Source organism: Oncorhynchus clarkii, chromosome 20 (genome assembly GCF_045791955.1).
Source record: "Oncorhynchus clarkii lewisi isolate Uvic-CL-2024 chromosome 20, UVic_Ocla_1.0, whole genome shotgun sequence".
In the NCBI taxonomy this organism is placed as follows: domain Eukaryota; kingdom Metazoa; phylum Chordata; class Actinopteri; order Salmoniformes; family Salmonidae; genus Oncorhynchus; species Oncorhynchus clarkii.
This window is the reverse complement of record NC_092166.1, coordinates 4,257,709-4,280,052: the sequence shown is the minus strand read 5'-3', so window position 1 is coordinate 4,280,052 and position 22,344 is coordinate 4,257,709. Positions and strand designations below refer to the sequence as shown.

At 47.0% G+C, this 22,344-nt stretch overlaps 1 protein-coding gene across 7 annotated transcripts in view; it reads left to right on the top strand.

Moving 5' to 3' along the window:
- Window positions 1-22,344, top strand: part of LOC139375787 (band 4.1-like protein 3) — a 66,382-nt gene that overhangs the window by 41,844 nt on the left and 2,194 nt on the right. For 3 of the 7 annotated variants that reach the window (XM_071117636.1, XM_071117635.1, XM_071117632.1), the window contains 9 exons: window positions 3,910-3,975; window positions 5,823-6,029; window positions 6,534-6,599; window positions 6,763-7,518; window positions 11,184-11,270; window positions 13,456-13,548; window positions 13,685-13,783; window positions 16,394-16,477; window positions 17,285-17,397. In XM_071117636.1, the coding sequence (XP_070973737.1) occupies window positions 3,910-3,975; window positions 5,823-6,029; window positions 6,534-6,599; window positions 6,763-7,518; window positions 11,184-11,270; window positions 13,456-13,548; window positions 13,685-13,783; window positions 16,394-16,477; window positions 17,285-17,392 (1,566 nt within the window). In that variant the 3' untranslated portion in view covers window positions 17,393-17,397. The remainder of the gene's footprint in view (window positions 1-3,909; window positions 3,976-5,822; window positions 6,030-6,533; window positions 6,600-6,762; window positions 7,519-11,183; window positions 11,271-13,455; window positions 13,549-13,684; window positions 13,784-16,393; window positions 16,478-17,284; window positions 17,398-22,344) is intronic. The other 4 variants (XM_071117638.1, XM_071117633.1, XM_071117637.1 and 1 more) reach the window with 3 other exon arrangements.

Genomic DNA, 22,344 nt, shown 5'->3' with positions numbered 1-22,344 from the left:
CGACCCTCACTCGAACCAGTCCGTGTGCGTATTGCCACGTACTGCGTACAAACTCCCTGGAAATACGTGTGGCATTCTTGAGGAATTACCGATGGCGACTTTCCTTTCTAACTTGCAGAGGTGAGCTAACATTAGCTATTCGTGTCTCCCCACGTTGGAGTTGCTGGGGTAGCTCTCTTGTTTAGTATGCAAAGGGGCAGTTCTTTCAGAGCTGTCTGTCCCATTCCCAGCTAGGTAATAAGGGTCTTTGTCTCCAGTACGTGTGACTGGTCATTAGGGCAACCTCCATGATAATTTTTTTCCCCTGGGTCTATTTTTAACGTGCCCGGTGCCATCCAATTACAGCAACTTATCTTACCGCCTGAACAGAGTGAGGCTCGTTGTGACAAGAGTACCCCCAATCGGCACGGCCAATCAGGGTACGTCACTGATCGCCGGAGCCCTTGTAACCAGAGTGGGCCGGGCTTTAGGCAAACCTTGGCACCTAAACACAGTTCTTTTTATTTTTTTTCTACCGAGTTTCACAGTGGTCACCGGTGTTAGAAGGGATGTCTCCCGTATGTGAGTTCGATGAAAAGTGGAAATGGAAGAAGAACCGATCTCACGGGAGTCTCGCTGTCTGCTCCGACCAATTTACATGCATGCGCAGTGTCGCCCTGGATCATGTGAACAGTGAGGTCAGCATGCGGGCTGTGCGTCCCCCCCCTCCCAACGCTGCTGCAGCGTCATCACGTTGATTGTTCCGAGGCCTCGCCCCCTTGTTTTGATTGGAGGAAATATCATCCCAGCTCCAGAAGCAGGCAATCCGAGTGGTTCCTGGTGTCGAAGATTCGGGACTGCTGGTACAGCCGGTAATCCTGGTTACGACAAGGAAACGAGTCTTTTGTGTCCCATTCTAGACCTACGTTCCCTCAGCAAGCACCTCAGAGTCTACAAAATAGCTGCCCGGCTAATTACAGCGATTGGCTGGTGGTGGTGGAGTCGAGGGGGGCGCACATCCATGCTACTGTCCAGTTTCTAGGCTTTATAAGAAACCTGAAAAAGATTTGTCTGACATTCCATTTCTGGGTCTCGAGCTAGACTCACTTATCATGCTTTTCTATCCACGCGTAGGGTGTCCGGCTTCCAGCTCAGCTTAGCCACATTTCGACTGGTGCGTTTTCGCCAGTGTCAATTCCTACTAGGGATGATGGCTTCTGTGATGGAAGTCGTTCCCCCGAAAACAATTCTATTCGGGGGGTATGGACACTGGTGTGGAGTACTTTGCATGGCAATTACCCGGAGTATCTCCCCCCCGTTTATGTCAGGCTCAGCTTGTGTTGGTCAAAACCGACAATATGTTATTGGTGGCGCGCATCAACACATGGGGAGAGACGGTCCCCCTCCTAACCTTGGCTCGTTCCCTATCAGGGGGTCGAATACTTATCTAATCAATATATGTTCATGTTTTATTTTTTTATTTGACTAATTTTACACGTTGACCAAAACAAAACTTTCTGAAGGCCCTGTATATACAGTATAGCGCCTGTCACATTCATGTTTCTTTTTGGGGGGCCATTTTGTTCGACCTTGTTGGCTGATATGTTCCGGTATGTTTCATTACATCTCGGTGAGATGATTCTAACCATTGACCACAGCCTTACGCAACAAAACTCTATAGTACTCTAGTATTCTGCTGTAGTACTCTACTGTAGTACTCTAATCTAGTACTCTACTGTAGTAATCTAATCTAGTACTCTACTGTAGTAATCTAATCTAGTACTCTACTGTAGTAATCTAGTATTCTACTGGAGTAATCTAATCTAGTACTCTATTGTAGTAATCTAATCTAGTACTCTACTGTAGTAATCTAATCTAGTACTCTACTGTAGTAATCTAATCTAGTACTCTACTGTAGTAATCTAATCTAGTACTCTACTGTAGTAATCTAATCTAGTACTCTACTGTAGTAATCTAGTACTCTACTGTAGTAATCTAATCTAGTACTCTACTGTAGTAATCTAGTACTCTACTGTAGTAATCTAGTACTCTACTGGAGTAATCTAATCTAGTACTCTACTGGAGTAATCTAATCTAGTACTCTACTGTAGTACTCTAATCTACTACTCTACTGTAGTAATCTAATCTAGTACTCTACTGTAGTACTCTAATCTAGTACTCTACTGTAGTAATCTAATCTAGTACTCTACTGTAGTACTCTAATCTAGTACTCTACTGTAGTAATCTAGTACTCTACTGTAGTAATCTAATCTAGTACTCTACTGTAGTAATCTAATCTAGTACTCTACTGTAGTAATCTAGTACTCTACTGTAGTAATCTAATCTAGTACTCTACTGTAGTAATCTAGTACTCTACTGTAGTAATCTAGTACTCTACTGGAGTAATCTAATCTAGTACTCTACTGGAGTAATCTAATCTAGTACTCTACTGTAGTACTCTAATCTAGTACTCTACAGTAGTAATCTAATCTAGTACTCTACTGTAGTACTCTAATCTAGTACTCTACTGTAGTAATCTAGTACTCTACTGGAGTAATCTAATCTAGTACTCTACTGGAGTAATCTAATCTAGTACTCTAGCGTAACACTTCAGATATGAATTTTTCTAGCATTGCACCGTGCACCGAAACGTCTTTACTCCACACTATATAACATTTTAAAATAAAATAAAATGTTTTGGGCACCAGAATTGTTTTACTTTCGAGTTCTATTAAATGTCTCACGTTTCGAAATGAACTAAAGGTATTGACCTTTTTTTATTTTATTTAGAAAATGTATTTATTTTTTGTCCAAGTTTATATCATGGCATGAAAAATAATATGTCATATTCCCTGCAACTTTCTGAAGAACCAACGTGTGTGTGTGTGTGTGTGTGTGTGTGTGTGTGTGTGTGTGTGTGTGTGTGTGTGTGTGTGTGTGTGTGTGTGTGTGTGTGTGTGTGTGTGTGTGTGTGTGTGTGTGTGTGTGTGTGTGTGTGTGTGTGTGTGTGTGTGTGTGTGTGTGTGTGTGTGTGTGTGTGTGTGTGCTGCTCGAAAGGGGCTTTATTACAGACCGATGTCAACTAGATTGAATCATTCAATTTCTATCGATCTGTTACAATTATTATTCTGGCGAGCAATAGTTGATTCTAGGTCTTCTAGGGCAACGTTTAATGACCGAAGACTAAATTAAATGTTTCTAATTATGGACAAGTTGAACTAACAAAATGTTGAACATTTATAAGCAGCGTCAAATATCTAAATCAGCCACCCCACAAAAATAATAAACCTGCACCACCCCTGTCAAAATATTGCTCTGCCGTCTTGGACTGTAGCCTACAATGTTCAATATTTGCGCGTCGGGGGGTTAGGGTCGGGTACGGGCCTTAGATTTTCACTTTATCACATATAGTGGGGCGGATTGGTAATTGGGATGGGTTATTAGCAATTACGGCCAGGTACGGATTAACTACCTCTGTGTGTAGTCGTTAGCGATGCTAATGATAACGCTTTTGAAAAGTGAACTACAAAGTTAGCCTATGCCTACCTGGCAGAATCAGGATTATTTGTATCAATCCAGTGGCCAATTATTTCTGCAAACTCCGTCACATGTCCTACAGAAACACCGCTAACCTAACGACAATGCTATGCACACTTGAATTAAAGGGTAACACCGTTCAAAAATCTAAATTTGTTAGATTTTTTTTTTCTTTCCCCCAGACCTCAAAATGAATCCCATAATGTGAGTTTTAATCAGTGTTGTGGACTTGGATCATCCAATTATGTTGTTTTTTTCTAAAAAATAAAAAAATAAAAATCTGTGGGATCGTTTTGTTATCGAGTGTCGTGACACCTAGTATCGAAGTCAAAATGACGATATGGTGAAAACGCTACATTCCTTACGCCTCGCTCTCCCCTCTTGTCTTTCCAGTATAGTTTCATAAGGCGAATTAAAGGAGAGAACGTTTTTATCAAGCATAGTAATCTCATGTTAGAGGTTAGTGAAAAAACCAAAAAGCATGATGTGCATTACGCATGCAGGTCTGTTAGTGTGATGAACCCCCTGACTGTGGCAAAAATAAACTGACTGCATCAACAAAATTAATGTTGATTATATATAATATATATAATAATACTGGGACATTTGGACGCATCTTATCCTACGGCCTTTGAAGTGTTGATACTCACCTTATCGACTTGGTACAGCTCTAGTGAATTGCCTAAAACACTAAACCCTAAAACCCTCTAACCCTAAACCCTAAAACCCTAAGCTACTTATCGTTGTGTGAAATACTCTAACTCTGTGTAGCGATAGAGAGGACTGAATGGCGAATCATCTAACCCTAAAACCCTAAAACACTAAACCCTTAAACCCTAAACCCTTAAACCCTAAACCGTAAAACCCTAAAACCCTAGCGAGAAGTGGGAGTGTTGTTCTGAAGCCATGCTGCAATGCATCCTCATTAGTCATCCTGGGGTGCTTTCCAATTTGGCACCCTACTCCCTATATATAGTGCACAACTTTAGATCAGATCCCTATGGGAGCCTGGTCAAAAGTAGTGCACTATAAGGGAATTAGGGTGCCGTTTGAGACGCAGAACCTACTCTTGTTACTTTGGTTTATCCCATTCTGGCCTAGTTATGCTACTGTGCCTGCTGTCTGTGCTGAGCCTCCAGAGTCATTTATCAGTTCCTCACAGCCCTGGGATACTCCTGCCTGGGGCTTAGCCTTGGAGGGAATCATCCTCACAGCCCTGGGATACTCCTGCCTGGGGCTTAGCCTTGGAGGGAATCATCCTCACGACCCTGGGATACTCCTGCCTGGGGCTTAGCCTTAGAGGAATCATCCTCACAGCCCTGGGGATACTCCTGCCTGGGGCTTAGCCTTGGAGGGAATCATCCTCACAGCCCTGGGATACTCCTGCCTGGGGCTTAGCCTTGGAGGGAATCATCCTCACAGACCTGGGGATACTCCTGCCTGGGGCTTAGCCTTGGAGGGAATCATCCTCACAGACCTGGGGATACTCCTGCCTGGGGCTTAGCCTTAGAGTGAATCATCCTCACAGCCCTGGGGATACTCCTGCCTGGGGCTTAGCCTTGGAGGGAATCATCCTCACAGCCCTGGGGATACTCCTGCCTGGGGCTTAGCCTTGGAGGGAATCATCCTCACAGCCCTGGGGATACTCCTGCCTGGGGCTTAGCCTTGGAGGGAATCATCCTCACGACCCTGGGATACTCCTGCCTGGGGCTTAGCCTTAGAGGAATCATCCTCACAGCCCTGGGATACTCCTGCCTGGGGCTTAGCCTTAGAGGAATCATCCTCACAGCCCTGGGGATACTCCTGCCTGGGGCTTAGCCTTGGAGGGAATCATCCTCACAGCCCTGGGGATACTCCTGCCTGGGGCTTAGCCTTGGAGGGAATCATCCTCACGGCCCTGGGGATACTCCTGCCTGGGGCTTAGCCTTGGAGGGAATCATCCTCACAGCCCTGGGGATACTCCTGCCTGGGGCTTAGCCTTGGAGGGAGTCATCCTCACAGCCCTGGGGATACTCCTGCCTGGGGCTTAGCCTTGGAGGGAATCATCCTCACGGCCCTGGGGATACTCCTGCCTGGGGCTTAGCCTTGGAGGGAATCATCCTCACAGCCCTGGGGATACTCCTGCCTGGGGCTTAGCCTTGGAGGGAATCAAAGCTACCATATGGAATACAAAACACCACGCATGGCTTCTCTCCCGACCCTCGTATTGCTTACCTTACTTCCTGCTTAGCCTGCTTGTATCCTGCTTGGTGATTAGTCGATCAGCACCTGACGTCCTTCTATCCTGCTCCTGATTGGTGGTTCAGAACACAGAGGCGTCGGAGGAGCTGGTGAAACGTCAGAGAGACGTCAGTGAACTGAAGCGCTCCTTCCTGGAGACGTCAGGTGGCGCTGAATCCCTGGGACTGACGGAGTGGGAGAAGAGACTGTCCTCGTCTCCTCCGGCGCGCTCCCAGAGCGAGGGAGTGGAGGAGGCACCCATGATAGAGCCACTAAACACCCCACAGGACTCAGTAAGAACCAGGAACCTAGGGAGTACTAGAATACATGCTAGCTAACTGCATGGGTACACTGCATGGATACACTGAGGGGGGTCTTAGGTGAGCGAAGAGACTCAACTGCTCTGACCACATCTGTGTGTAAGATCCAGGGTGGACGAGCTAACTGCATGGATGGGGCACAAGGTTTTTTTCCCACGTGGTCGGTCGGGGGCAGACTCTATGCATGTGGACACTGTCTTATGCGCTAGAGAAGAATCTGGACACTCACAGAACATGGACACTATATGATATAGAACTGTGTTTTCCCTGTAGGAGACAGAGGTATTTCCTGCTGGAATATATAATATAGAACTGTGTTTTCTCTGTAGGAGACAGAGGAAGTTCCTGCTGTAATGTACTGTGTTGTTTCTGTAGGAGACAGAGGAAGTTCCTGCTGGAATATATAATATAGAACTGTGTTTTCTCTGTAGGAGACAGAGGAAGTTCCTGCTGTAATGTACTGTGTTGTCTCTGTAGGAGACAGAGGAAGTTCCTGCTGCTGAGGAAGAAATGAAGCAGGAGGTACAAGCCAATGGCATTGAGGCAAGACATCCATTGTGTGTTTGCGTCTGTATCTCTCTGTGTGTCTGTCTGGTCACTGTAAGCTAAGTCTCTCCTTAGTGTGTGTGTCTGTATGTGTCTTCATCTGTGTCTGTGTGTATCTCTCTGTCTGTGTGGTCACTGTAAGCTAAGTCTCTTCCTGTAGGCTGCAGGCATGGTGAACTCTAGTGATGTGGGGGCGGGGACTGCAGGAGCACAGGGGTGTGGTCTGATGACTGTAACTGATACCTTAGAAGACGTCACCAGTGACTGGACGGACAGAGAGACGGACGGAGAGGAAGAGAAGTTCCTAGTATCTCCAGAGCTGAAGATAAGTCCAGGGACAGTCAGACAGGAAGTCTCGACAGCCATCTTGGACAAGAGAGGAACACTCATCATCCTGAGGGAGATGGAGTCTGAAGACAAAATGGACGCCGGCAGAGACGTTACCAAGACCAACCAGGAGAAAGGAGGCGGGACTTCAGCAAGCGTTAAGGAAGGTGAAGATGACGAGCTAGATGGAGATCCTCTCACCAGATCTAAGGAGAAATATGCCATAATCGACACGAATGAAGATGAGCTCGGTGGTGAGGTAGATGCTGAGGCCATGTCTAAGGAGACCAGCAACAAGAGAGAGATATCTCTCAACTTAAGCCAGACTGAAACTGATGAAGAAATGAGTGCCGTTAACTCACTGCAGAAGACTGAGGCTCCAAGTCCCTCTGAGGTCTTGACCAAGACAGTTGAAAGGTCAGAGTTCACCACCGTGTCACATGAGAAGGTGACGGAGCTGATTACCCAGGATGCACCGCCAAAGAGAGAGGAATCGTGCGGCCTGGATGAAGCTGTGAGCGACCTATCACAGTGGGCCTTTCCCGACGGTCAATTTGCCACCAAACCATCACCTGGATCTCTTGCCGTGGTACTGTGTATCTAAAACAATACAAGCTGCATGTGAGGCTTCCTCCTTCACATGTCCTACTGTACCTAGCTGCTGCCCTCCACCCCTTCCTCCTTCACATGTCCTACTGTACCTAGCTGCTGCCCTCCACCCCTTCCTCCTTCACATGTCCTACTGTACCTAGCTGCTGCCCTCCACCCCTTCCTCCTTCACATGTCCTACTGTACCTAGCTGCTGCCCTCCACCCCTTCCTCCTTCACATGTCCTACTGTACCTAGCTGCTGCCCTCCACCCCTTCCTCCTTCACATGTCCTACTGTACCTAGCTGCTGCCCTCCACCCCTTCCTCCTTCACATGTCCTACTGTACCTAGCTGCTGCCCTCCACCCCTTCCTCCTTCACATGTCCTACTGTACCTAGCTGCTGCCCTCCACCCCTTCCTCCTTCACATGTCCTACTGTACCTAGCTGCTGCCCTCCACCCCTTCCTCCTTCACATGTCCTACTGTACCTAGCTGCTGCCCTCCACCCCTTCCTCCTTCACATGTCCTACTGTACCTAGCTGCTGCCCTCCACCCCTTCCTCCTTCACATGTCCTACTGTACCTAGCTGCTGCCCTCCACCCCTTCCTCCTTCACATGTCCTACTGTACCTAGCTGCTGCCCTCCACCCCTTCCTCCTTCACATGTCCTACTGTACCTAGCTGCTGCCCTCCACCCCTTCCTCCTTCACATGTCCTACTGTACCTAGCTGCTGCCCTCCACCCCTTCCTCCTTCACATGTCCTACTGTACCTAGCTGCTGCCCTCCACCCCTTCCTCCTTCACATGTCCTACTGTACCTAGCTGCTGCCCTCCACCCCTTCCTCCTTCACATGTCCTACTGTACCTAGCTGCTGCCCTCCACCCCTTCCTCCTTCACATGTCCTACTGTACCTAGCTGCTGCCCTCCACCCCTTCCTCCTTCACATGTCCTACTGTACCTAGCTGCTGCCCTCCACCCCTTCCTCCTTCACATGTCCTACTGTACCTAGCTGCTGCCCTCCACCCCTTCCTCCTTCACATGTCCTACTGTACCTAGCTGCTGCCCTCCACCCCTTCCTCCTTCACATGTCCTACTGTACCTAGCTGCTGCCCTCCACCCCTTCCTCCTTCACATGTCCTACTGTACCTAGCTGCTGCCCTCCACCCCTTCCTCCTTCACATGTCCTACTGTACCTAGCTGCTGCCCTCCACCCCTTCCTCCTTCACATGTCCTACTGTACCTAGCTGCTGCCCTCCACCCCTTCCTCCTTCACATGTCCTACTGTACCTAGCTGCTGCCCTCCACCCCTTCCTCCTTCACATGTCCTACTGTACCTAGCTGCTGCCCTCCACCCCTTCCTCCTTCACATGTCCTACTGTACCTAGCTGCTGCCCTCCACCCCTTCCTCCTTCACATGTCCTACTGTACCTAGCTGCTGCCCTCCACCCCTTCCTCCTTCACATGTCCTACTGTACCTAGCTGCTGCCCTCCACCCCTTCCTCCTTCACATGTCCTACTGTACCTAGCTGCTGCCCTCCACCCCTTCCTCCTTCACATGTCCTACTGTACCTAGCTGCTGCCCTCCACCCCTTCCTCCTTCACATGTCCTACTGTACCTAGCTGCTGCCCTCCACCCCTTCCTCCTTCACATGTCCTACTGTACCTAGCTGCTGCCCTCCACCCCTTCCTCCTTCACATGTCCTACTGTACCTAGCTGCTGCCCTCCACCCCTTCCTCCTTCACATGTCCTACTGTACCTAGCTGCTGCCCTCCACCCCTTCCTCCTTCACATGTCCTACTGTACCTAGCTGCTGCCCTCCACCCCTTCCTCCTTCACATGTCCTACTGTACCTAGCTGCTGCCCTCCACCCCTTCCTCCTTCACATGTCCTACTGTACCTAGCTGCTGCCCTCCACCCCTTCCTCCTTCACATGTCCTACTGTACCTAGCTGCTGCCCTCCACCCCTTCCTCCTTCACATGTCCTACTGTACCTAGCTGCTGCCCTCCACCCCTTCCTCCTTCACATGTCCTACTGTACCTAGCTGCTGCCCTCCACCCCTTCCTCCTTCACATGTCCTACTGTACCTAGCTGCTGCCCTCCACCCCTTCCTCCTTCACATGTCCTACTGTACCTAGCTGCTGCCCTCCACCCCTTCCTCCTTCACATGTCCTACTGTACCTAGCTGCTGCCCTCCACCCCTTCCTCCTTCACATGTCCTACTGTACCTAGCTGCTGCCCTCCACCCCTTCCTCCTTCACATGTCCTACTGTACCTAGCTGCTGCCCTCCACCCCTTCCTCCTTCACATGTCCTACTGTACCTAGCTGCTGCCCTCCACCCCTTCCTCCTTCACATGTCCTACTGTACCTAGCTGCTGCCCTCCACCCCTTCCTCCTTCACATGTCCTACTGTACCTAGCTGCTGCCCTCCACCCCTTCCTCCTTCACATGTCCTACTGTACCTAGCTGCTGCCCTCCACCCCTTCCTCCTTCACATGTCCTACTGTACCTAGCTGCTGCCCTCCACCCCTTCCTCCTTCACATGTCCTACTGTACCTAGCTGCTGCCCTCCACCCCTTCCTCCTTCACATGTCCTACTGTACCTAGCTGCTGCCCTCCACCCCTTCCTCCTTCACATGCCCTACTGTACCTAGCTGCTGCCCTCCACCCCTTCCAGCGGTGCTCCAACCAGTATTACTGAGACGTACAGTAACCCCGTGTCCTGCATGGCTCCACCACCAAACAAGCTTTCTGTATATGTCCCCTTCCATCTGCCCACTTCAGGCTTTTTGTTGCTCTCAAAGCTTTGCTTCATTTTGACATATGGCTCCAAAGCTTACTGTATCCTGCAGTTACCAGCTCCTCGGGTGGGCAGCTCCTCGGGTGGGCAGCTCCCAGCTCCTCGGGTGGGCAGCTCCTCAGGTGGGCAGCTCCCAGCTCCTCGGGTGCGCAGCTCCCAGCTCCTCGGGTGGGCAGCTCCTCGGGTGGGCAGCTCCTCGGGTGGGCAGCTCCCAGCTCCTCGGGTGGGCAGCTCCCAGCTCCTCGGATGGGCAGCTCCCAGCTCCTCGGGTGGGCCGCTAAAAGGCTTTTGTTATGACTGTTTTGCTGCTCAGCACCATTTTATTTCCTCCAGCTCGGTCATTGGTCATTGGCAGTGACATCATTACTTAGTATGCTGACATTCGCTGCAGCTTCTCTCACTATGCCACCAGAAACATTGTATGAGTCTTCGTTGTATTAGGCCCTGTCCCCTTCATGTCTGCATCCTCCTGAAGTCTTCTCTGTGTTAGATTTGACTCTCCTTCTCTCTCCTTCTCTCTCCTTGCCCTGGCCATCAGTCTTCACTGGGATGGGTCCCCTCCTCTGTAACCAAGGTGACCGCTGCTCTGGTCGTCATGGAAGCGTCAGTCACAGCAGTCATGTTGTGTCGGATTTCCCAAACAACCATTATTTAGTCCGTTTTAAATTCACCGGAGGCTCTGTTAAATGTTACAAACCTGGAATATGTTGTGCTGGAATACTTCTCCCTTTTAACTTGTCTGTCAATAGGACTACCTTTTGTGGTGTCTGTCTCTCTGTAAATGTTTGTAAGCCTATATTTTCACTATAAGGTCAGCTATTCTACCAGAGGTCAAGGATCATGACGTCTCTCTTGTCCCTGACAGAGCCCGGCTGAAGAGGAAGAGGAGGAGGAGGAGGAGATGGGAGGGAGCCAGGGGATTGCTGAGACAGCACAGTCTACAGGACCTACGGTGAGCCTCTGCCCTACTGATTCTGCAGAACCACAACTTGAGCCAGTAGTCACTGAAGAAACACAGGCTGCAGGCTTGCACCCAGAACCTCTCACAGTAGACGCTGATCTAGAACCAGTAATGACTGCCGAGACCCAGCCAGAACTAACTATAGAGGTACTGACAAGAAAGATGTGGATGAAGGAAGTTAAATAAGACCAGGACATGTCCACTTCAGAGGGTCTAGAAGACATGTCCACTTCAGAGGGTCTAGAAGACATGTCCACTTCAGAGGGTCTAGAAGACATGTCCACTTCAGAGGGTCTAGAAGACATGTCCACTTCAGAGGGTCTAGAAGACATGTCCACTTCAGAGGGTCTAGAAGACATGTCCACTTCAGAGGGTCTAGAAGACATGTCCACTTCAGAGGGTCTAGAAGACATTTCCACTTCAGAGGGTCTAGAAGACATTTCCACTTCAGAGGGTCTAGAAGACATTTCCACTTCAGAGGGTCTAGAAGACATGTCCACTTCACAGGGTCTAGAAGACAGGACCACTTCACAGGGTCTAGAAGACATGTCCACTTCACAGGGTCTAGAAGACATGTCCACTTCACAGGGTCTAGAAGACAGGACCACTTCACAGGGTCTAGAAGACATGAGAGCCTTCTCAGACCCACAGCTCCAGCCTGGCCCCTCCAAGAGATAACCTTTCGCCAGCCCCGGTGTCCTCTGCCTGGGACTCTAACATCACCACGGTCTCCAGCCTGGCCCCTCCAAGAGATAACCTTTAGCCAGCCCCGGTGTCCTCTGCCTGGGACTCTAACATCACCACGGTCTCCAGCCTGGCCCCTCATTCTCTCCCACTAATAATAAAGGAGATTGAACAGATCAGGAAACCTAATTAACAGCACACTTGATGGAACTTTTGCGATTTGCATTGGCCGTTTCCATAGGGCCGTTTCCATAGGGACATATCTATAGGACTGTTTCCATAGGGCCGTTTCCAATAGGGCCGTTTCCATAGGGACATATCTATAGGACCGTTTCCATAGGGCCGTTTCCATATGGACATATCTATAGGGCCGTTTCCATAGGGCCGTTTCCATAGGGACGTTTCCATAGGGACATATCTATTGGGACATATCCATAGGGACGTTTCCATAGGGACGTATCTATAGGGCCGTTTCCATAGGGACATATCTATAGGGCCGTTTCCATAGGGACATATCTATAGGGCCGTTTCCATAGGGCCGTTTCCATAGGGACATGTCTATAGGGCCGTTTCCATAGGGCCGTGTCCATAGGGACATATCTATAGGGCCGTTTCCATAGGGACATATCTATAGGGCCGTTTCCATAGGGCCGTTTCCATAGGGACATATCTATAGGGCCGTTTCCATAGGGCCGTTTCCATAGGGACATATCTATAGGGCCGTTTCCATAGGGCCGTTTCCATAGGGACATATCTATAGGGCCGTTTCCATAGGGCCGTTTCCATAGGGACATATCTATAGGGCCGTTTCCATAGGGCCGTTTCCATAGGGACATATCTATAGGGCCGTTTCCATAGGGCCGTTTCCATAGGGACATATCTATAGGGCCGTTTCCATAGGGCCGTTTCCATAGGGCCGTTTCCATAGGGCCGTTTCCATAGGGCCGTTTCCATAGGGACATATCTATAGGGACGTTTCCATAGGGACGTTTCCATAGGGACGTATCTATAGGGCCGTTTCCATAGGGACATATCTATAGGGCCGTTTCCATAGGGACATATCTATAGGGCCGTTTCCATAGGGCCGTTTCCATAGGGACATATCTATAGGGCCGTTTCCATAGGGACATATCTATAGGGCCGTTTCCATAGGGCCGTTTCCATAGGGACATATCTATAGGGACGTTTGATAGGTTGTACTTTACTTCCTCTGACTAGGGATATTATGTGTTTTATTGGTTTAGCTCATGGTGTTGTTCTCTGTTCAGGTTCTCCATTCTGGCATGCGTTTGTCTTGATTCCATTGTGTTTGTCTTGATTCCATTGTGTTTGTTAGCAAAACACACACACACACACACACACACACAAGTTCCTAAATGGCAGATGGAACTGTCGAGTATTGATACTACTATTAATGTTGAGGGTTCTGCCTTCCTGTGTTCCCCTGTCATCCCTTCTCATGTCTTCTCCCTCTGTTCCCGTTATCTCCCAGAAACCCGAGGCTGTGCCAGCAGTGGAGTCGACCACCAAGGAGGTACCTGTTGTCCACACGGAGACTAAAACCATCACGTACGAGTCTTCAGAGGTGCGTTCATTAGGGCAGCGACGTAAGAAGAAGAAGAGGAGAAAAGGAAAGCAACAGTGAGAGTTTCTTCCTTGTTCAGGTAGTCCCTCCCTTTCCTTTCCACTCATTTTGAGTTTTGTCACGTGACTTCTGACAGGGTGACTACAACGGCGATGTGGAACCCGGTGTTCTGATGAGCGCACAGACCGTCACCTCGGAGACCACCAGCACCACCACGACCACGCACATCACTAAGGTCAGGGGTCATTTCATCAGCTGACCCTTTTTGACCTCTGAGTCTCTAACCATAACCCATTATAAACGAATTACCACTGAGTCTCTAACCATAACCCATTATAAACTAATTACCACTGAGTCTCTAACCATAACCCATTATAAACTTCTATTGAACTTCAGTGGCTCCTTCAGTTTGCTGAATCTCTTTTCTCGTTGTCCTTCATGCTATCAGCTAAAATAACAGTTTTATTTTCTTCATAACGTTCTGTCCTCTATCAATCCCTTCTGTTTGTCTTCATAACGTTCTGTCCCCTCTATCAATCCCTTCTGTTTGTCTTCATAACGTTCTGTCCCCTCTATCAATCCCTTCTGTTTGTCTTCATAACGTTCTGTCCCCTCTATCAATCCCTTCTGTTTGTCTTCATAACGTTCTATCCTCTATCAATCCCTTCTGTTTGTCTTCATAACGTTCTATCCTCCATCAATCCCTTCTGTTTGTCTTCATAACGTTCTGTCCCCTCTATCAATCCCTTCTGTTTGTCTTCATAACGTTCTGTCCTCTATCAATCCCTTCTGTTTGTCTTCATAACGTTCTGTCCTCTATCAATCCCTTCTGTTTGTCTTCATAACGTTCTGTCCCCTCTATCAATCCCTTCTGCTTGTCTTCATAACGTTCTGTCCTCTATCAATCCCTTCTGTTTGTCTTCATAACGTTCTGTCCCCTCTATCAATCCCTTCTGCTTTTCTTCATAACGTTCTGTCCTCTATCAATCCCTTCTGTTTGTCTTCATAACGTTCTGTCCCCTCTATCAATCCCTTCTGTTTGTCTTCATAACGTTCTGTCCTCTATCAATCCCTTCTGTTTGTCTTCATAACGTTCTGTCCCCTATCAATCCCTTCTGTTTGTCTTCATAACGTTCTGTCCTCTATCAATCCCTTCTGTTTGTCTTCATAACGTTCTGTCCTCTATCAATCCCTTCTGTTTGTCTTCATAACGTTCTGTCCCCTCTATCAATCCCTTCTGTTTGTCTTCATAACGTTCTGTCCCCTCTATCAATCCCTTCTGTTTGTCTTCATAACGTTCTGTCCTCTATCAATCCCTTCTGTTTGTCTTCATAACGTTCTGTCCCCTATCAATCCCTTCTGTTTGTCTTCATAACGTTCTGTCCTCTATCAATCCCTTCTGTTTGTCTTCATAACGTTCTGTCCCCTCTATCAATCCCTTCTGTTTGTCTTCATAACGTTCTGTCCCCTCTATCAATCCCTTCTGTTTGTCTTCATAACGTTCTATCCTCTATCAATCCCTTCTGTTTGTCTTCATAACGTTCTGTCCTCTATCAATCCCTTCTGTTTGTCTTCATAACGTTCTGTCCTCTATCAATCCCTTCTGTTTGTCTTCATAACGTTCTGTCCCCTCTATCAATCCCTTCTGTTTGTCTTCATAACGTTCTGTCCCCTCTATCAATCCCTTCTGTTTGTCTTCATAACGTTCTGTCCCCTCTATCAATCCCTTCTGTTTGTCTTCATAACGTTCTGTCCTCTATCAATCCCTTCTGTTTGTCTTCATAACGTTCTATCCTCTATCAATCCCTTCTGTTTGTCTTCATAACGTTCTGTCCTCTATCAATCCCTTCTGTTTGTCTTCATAACGTTCTGTCCTCTATCAATCCCTTCTGTTTGTCTTCATAACGTTCTGTCCTCTATCAATCCCTTCTGTTTGTCTTCATAACGTTCTGTCCCCTCTATCAATCCCTTCTGTTTGTCTTCATAACGTTCTGTCCCCTCTATCAATCCCTTCTGCTTTTCTTCATAACGTTCTGTCCCCTCTATCAATCCCTTCTGTTTGTCTTCATAACGTTCTGTCCTCTATCAATCCCTTCTGTTTGTCTTCATAACGTTCTGTCCCCTCTATCAATCCCTTCTGTTTGTCTTCATAACGTTCTGTCCCCTCTATCAATCCCTTCTGCTTTTCTTCATAACGTTCTGTCCCCTCTATCAATCCCTTCTGTTTGTCTTCATAACGTTCTATCCTCTATCAATCCCTTCTGTTTGTCTTCATAACGTTCTGTCCCCTCTATCAATCCCTTCTGTTTGTCTTCATAACGTTCTGTCCTCTATCAATCCCTTCTGTTTGTCTTCATAACGTTCTGTCCTCTATCAATCCCTTCTGTTTGTCTTCATAACGTTCTGTCCTCTATCAATCCCTTCTGTTTGTCTTCATAACGTTCTGTCCCCTCTATCAATCCCTTCTGTTTGTCTTCATAACGTTCTGTCCCCTCTATCAATCCCTTCTGTTTGTCTTCATAACGTTCTGTCCCCTCTATCAATCCCTTCTGTTTGTCTTCATAACGTTCTGTCCCCTCTATCAATCCCTTCTGTTTGTCTTCATAACGTTCTGTCCTCTATCAATCCCTTCTGTTTGTCTTCATAACGTTCTGTCCTCTATCAATCCCTTCTGTTTGTCTTCATAACGTTCTGTCCCCTCTATCAATCCCTTCTGTTTGTCTTCATAACGTTCTGTCCTCTATCAATCCCTTCTGCTTTTCTTCATAACGTTCTGTCCCCTATCAATCCCTTCTGTTTGTCTTCATAACGTTCTGTCCCCTCTATCAATCCGTTCTGCTGTCAGACTGTGAAAGGAGGGATCTCTGAGACCAGGATAGAGAAGAGGATTGTCATTACAGGAGAAGCAGGAGATATCGACCATGATCAGGTCACTTTCTTTCTTAATCACCTTTTCTTTCTTTCTGTCTTAATTTATTGATTATTTTGATTATTGATTATTTTGATAATCAATTGATTATTTTGAAAGTATACAGATGAGGATTACAAAATGTGTCATGAATCTGGAGAAGATATGAACTTCCTCTCTCACCTATAAAGTGACAATAATGACTTGAGTATAATATGGATGTATTTTACTGTGTGATGTTATCTCACTTGAATTTTTCTGGTTGATGTAACTAGTGTAGTAGACTACTACTAACCAGTAGGTTACCCAGTAACAAGTAGTCATGCTAGACACACTCACTGACTACCACTCCCTCCCGTCCCTCATCCCTCCTACCCACCTCCCTCCCGTCCCTCATCCCTCCTACCCACCTCCTCCCTTCTGTCCCTCTTCCCTCCGTCTCTTCTCCCCCCGTCCCTCCTCCCGTCTCTCCCACCCTACCCACCTCCTCCCTCCTACCCACCTCCCTCCTACCCACCTCCCTCCTACCCACCTCCTCCCTCCCGTCCCTCATCCCTCCTACCCACCTCCCTTCTGTCCCTCTTCCCTCCGTCTCTTCTCCCCCCGTCCCTCCTCCCGTCTCTCCCACCCTACCCACCTCTTCCCTCCTACCCACCTCCCTCCTACCCACCTCCCTCCTACCCACCTCCCTCCCGTCCCACTTCCCTCCCTCCCGTCCCTCATCCCCACCTCCCTCCTACCCACCTCCCTCCTACCCACCGCCCTCCCGTCCCTCCTTCCCCCTCTCTGTCTCCCTCTCCTGGTATTGGTATGGTATTGCACCACCAGGCTCTGGCCCAGGCCATAAAGGAGGCCAAAGAGCAGCACCCTGACATGTCAGTGACCAAAGTAGTGGTTCATAAAGAGACAGAGATCACACCTGAGGGAGAGGACTGACCCAGGTAAGGAGACCACCGTATGTGGTCGTGGTATGGTTCGTTTGTGGTCAGCTGGGCTGGGCTTGGAAGCTAGTCCACTCATCTTCCTCCATCTCTCCTCGGCATGCTCCTGCTTCCCCCCATCATCATCAGCACGTCTCTTACTGGCACTGAGTCTTGCTTCTGAAATACTAACAGGCTACTTACTACACATCCTCACCAACCTCCTCATCCTACATCTAGACATTATAACTCTATCAACTGTCCTTCCAGGAGGAGTTTTCCACTTGCAGACAGTGTGAAATACATTGGAAACGCTCAGCTAATGTATGCACACAGGACATGTATATAATAGTTTCCCTATAACAAAGCTAGTAGTACTAGCGCTGTAGCTGTAGTTCTAGCGCTGTAGCTGTAGTTCTAGGACTGTAGTTGTAGTCCTAGTGCTGTAGTTGTAGTTCTAGCGCTGTAGTTGTAGTCCTAGCGCTGTAGTTGTAGTGTTGTAGTTCTAGTGCTGTAGTTGTAGTCCTAGCGCTGTAGTTGTAGTTCTAGTGCTGTAGCTGTAGTTCTAGCGCTGTGGTTGTACTAGTGCTGTAGCTGTAGTTCTGGCGATGTAGTTGTAGTTCTATTGCTGTAGTTCTAGCGCTGTAGTTCTAGCGCTGTGGTTCTAGTGCTGTAGCTGTAGTTCTAGTGCTGTAGTTCTAGTGCTGTAGCTGTAGTCCTAGTGCTGTAGTTCTAGCGCTGTAGTTCTAGTGCTGTAGCTATAGTCCTAGTGCTGTAATTCTAGTGCTGTATCTGTAGTTCTAGTGCTGTAGTCCTAGTGCTGTAGTCCTAGTGCTGTAGTTCTAGTGCTGTATCTGTAGTTCTAGTGCTGTATCTGTAGTTCTAGTGCTGTAGCTGTAGTTCTAGCGCTGTAGCTGTAGTTCTGTAGCTGTAGTTCTAGTGCTGTAGTTCTAGCGCTGTAGTTCTAGCGCTGTAGTTGTAGTTCTAGCGCTGTAGCTGTAGTTCTAGCGCTGTAGCTGTAGTTCTAGCGCTGTAGTTCTAGCGCTGTAGCTGTAGTTCTAGCGCTGTAGTTCTAGCGCTGTAGCTGTAGTTCTAGCGCTGTAGTTCTAGTGTTGTAGTTCTAGCGCTGTAGTTCTGGCTCTGTAGTTCTAGCGCTGTAGTTCTAGTGCTGTAGCTGTAGTTCTAGCGCTGTAGTTCTAGTGCTGTAGCTGTAGTTCTAGTGCTGTAATTCTAGCGCTGTAGTTCTAGCACTGTAATTTTAGTGCTGTAGCTGTAGCTGTAGTTCTAGCGCTTTAGTTCTAGCGCTGTAGCTGTAGTTCTAGCGCTGTAGCTGTAGTTCTAGCGCTGTAGTTCTAGTGCTGTAGCTGTAGTTCTAGCGCTGTAGCTGTAGTTCTAGCGCTGTAGTTCTAGCGCTGTAGCTGTAGTTCTAGCGCTGTAGCTGTAGTTCTAGTGCTGTAGTTCTAGTGCTGTAGCTGTAGTTCTAGCGCTGTAGTTCTAGCGCTGTAGTTCTAGCTAGAGCTGCATGTCAGGTCTGCTAAGTAACTCGTCTGTGTGGACTCAGCTCTAACCTGGATACACTAGTTTCGATATGCCTCACAAACTTGCAAATAAATCAGTCCGATTGATTATTAATTAGTAGATTAATTAAATGTATCTATCTGAATCGGATCTGTAAACTCATCCAAACAAAATCATGTTATTGACCAACCTCTTCAAAGCTTCTAAAATGAGGAAGTGTTGTCATCATAAAGAGCCTAGATTTCACTACTTCCTGTCATGTGTTTGTAGACAGAGGCAGGTCCAATCTGTTGTATCTAGGTCAGAGGAGTGAGTTGTGCTGCTCCCTGCGTGCTCTCTGGTTGCCACGTCAACATAACTGCAAAACACACGGGAAGGGTTGGGGTTTCAAGAGGGTTAAACACATGGAACGCTACAGATAGAAATGTAGTGAATAGAGCCGGCATGATTCCTCACTCTACATGTCAGAGATGCATGCTTGTTCTGTGTAATATGTTTATATCTGAACGTTCCACAGTGTGCAAACTGTTGTTGTGTTTCAGTATTCTGGCATGTCTAGTCTAGCTTCTACTGTTTTTTTTTTTTTGGTGGATTCTGATTGGTTGACCTGCATGGTGTTGGTTGCTTGTATGATGGAATAGAAGCTCTATGGCGGTCCCCCTTCCCACTCCTTCATGTTACTCTGCCTCTCCTGGTTTAAGAATTGAATCACATCTTTTCTTTTTATTTAAACATCTTTGTCATTTTAAAACATATTCAGTGGGCATGTTGTTGGCCTCTTTAAGCCTTTACACTCGTGGGAATTGGCCTATATGGATAGGGCTAAATTGAAACGTTTCTAACAGAAGAACTATAAAAGCAAATGCAATAACAATGGTAACAATTGAAAGAGAACAGTTTGGAGATAAATGGGGAAATAATTAGACCAAAAAAGGTGAGGACTCAACAGTTCACCTGACCAGACTGAATCCAAACATCACACTGTTGATTTGATGTGAATGTTACACTTACTGTACTTTTCACAGCATCTGAATATACTGTGATACATTCAGTAACGTAAGAATATTCCTGGACAATGTGGGGTAGGTAAAATATAAAACAAAACAAAAATGACGACAAGGGTTTGAGGGAGAGGACTAACTGGAGTCTCCAAGTGGACACACGACTCTCTTTCTGTGAGTCATTTCCAAGTCATTTCAATGCAGTTTTATGACTCAAGGACGGATCCTCCAACTACTAGTATTTTTTTTTAGCTCTCCTAGCTGTGTCATTGAGGAACTAGAGCAAGTACACTTGTAGTTGTTTTGTTTGGAACACAGCCCTTCATCCTCGTCATCACACAATTACAGTGCCTCGCAAAAGTATTCATTCCCCCTTGATGTTTTTCCTATTTTGTTGCATTACAACCTGTCATTTAAATTGATTTTCATCTGGATTTCATGTAATGGACATACACAAAATAGTCCAAAATTGGTGAAGTGAAATGAAAAAATGTTGTTATTTGCTGTGATGCCCCTAAATAAGATCTGGTGCAACCAATTTCCTTCAGAAGTCACACAATTAGTTAGATTGTACACAGGTGTACTTTATTTAAGTGTCACATGATCTGTCACATGATCTCAGTATATATACACCTGTTCTGAAAAACCTGAGTCTGCAACACCACTAAGCAAGCAGCACCATGAAGACCAAGGAGCTCTCCAAACAGGTCAGGGACAAATTTGTGAAGAAGTACAGTTCAGGGTTGGACTATAAAAAAATATCCAGAACTTTGAACATCCCACGGAGCACCATTAAATCCATTATTAAAAAATGGAAAGAATATGGCACCACAACAAACCTACCAAGAGAGGGCCGCCCACCAAAACTCACCGACCAGGCAAGGAGGGCATTAATCAGAGAGGCAACAATTGGAGTATCTGTCCATAGGACCACTTTAAGTCGTACACTCCACAGAGCTGGGCTTTACGCAAAAGTGGCCAGAAAAATATAAGCAAACATGTTTGGTGTTTGCCAAAAGGCATGTGGGAGACTCCCCAAACATATGGAAGAAGGTAGTCTGGTCAGATGAGACTACAATGGATGTTTTTGGCCATCAAGAAAAATGCTATGTCTGGCACAACCCCAATACCCCTCACCACCCGAGAACACGCTCACCACCCCGAGAACACCATCCCCACAGTGAAGCATGGTGGTGGCAGCATCCTGCTGTGGGGATGTTTTTAATCGTCAGGAAAACGGTCAGAATTGAAGGAATGATGGATGGTGATAAATAGGGAATTCCAGTGGCTAGATGTGCCAAGCTTATAGAGAAATACCACAAGCTGTAATTGCTGCAAACGGTGGCTCTACAAAGTATTGACTTTGGGGGGGGTGAATAGTCTGGTTTTTTGTTGTCTTTCTTGTTTGTTTCACAAACATGTATATATTTTGCATCTTCCATGTGGTGTAAATCAAATGATACAAACCCCCCAAAAAATCTATTTTAATTCCTGGTTGTGAGGCAACAAAATAGGAAAAATGCCAAGGGGGGTGAATACCTTCGCAAGACTCTGTACTGTTGTTGTTTAGACAATCCAGAATTTTCTTCACAATAGACCAAAAAAAAATAGGCTCATTCTGTTCAGAACAACCAATGGTATGACGCCATGTCATCTTGTAACATCAACTATAAACACGATCATGAGTTTTATGATATGAAAATATGGACTCACAGGTGTTTGGTTTGCATGTATGACGTCAAAACGCTATTTATTACAATCCTAATCATCTCATCTTTCAAATGACATCGAGTCCTCTTCATTTACAGCATTTCCCTCATTTAGACAACGACAAAAGTGGCCATTTTGCTCAACTTTAGAACGGAGCCAGAGCTCTAACATCATGTATAGCAGAGCCAGAGCTCTAACATCATGTATAGCAGAGCCAGAGCTCTGACATCATGTATAGCAGAGCCAGAGCTCTAACATCATGTATAGCAGAGCCAGAGCTCTGACATCATGTATAGCAAAGCCAGAGCTCTGACATCATGTATAGCAGAGCCAGAGCTCTGACATCATGTATAGCAGAGCCAGAGCTCTGACATCATGTATAGCAGAGCCAGAGCTCTGACATCATGTATAGCAGAGCCAGAGCTCTGACATCATGTATAGCAGAGCCAGAGCTCTGACATCATGTATAGCAGAGCCAGAGCTCTGACATCATGTATAGCAGAGCCAGAGCTCTGACATCATGTATAGCAGAGCCAGAGCTCTGACATCATGTATAGCAGAGCCAGAGCTCTGACATAATGTATAGCAGAGCTGTGAAGCGCAGAGCCAGAGCTCTAACATCATGTATAGCATATTACTGTACAGCCACAGCTTTCCATTTTAGGTGTTTATTAGTGCCCAAATCCGCCATTTTCAACCCATATATTTATGGCTACGACTGTAAAGGTTTAAGATTTGA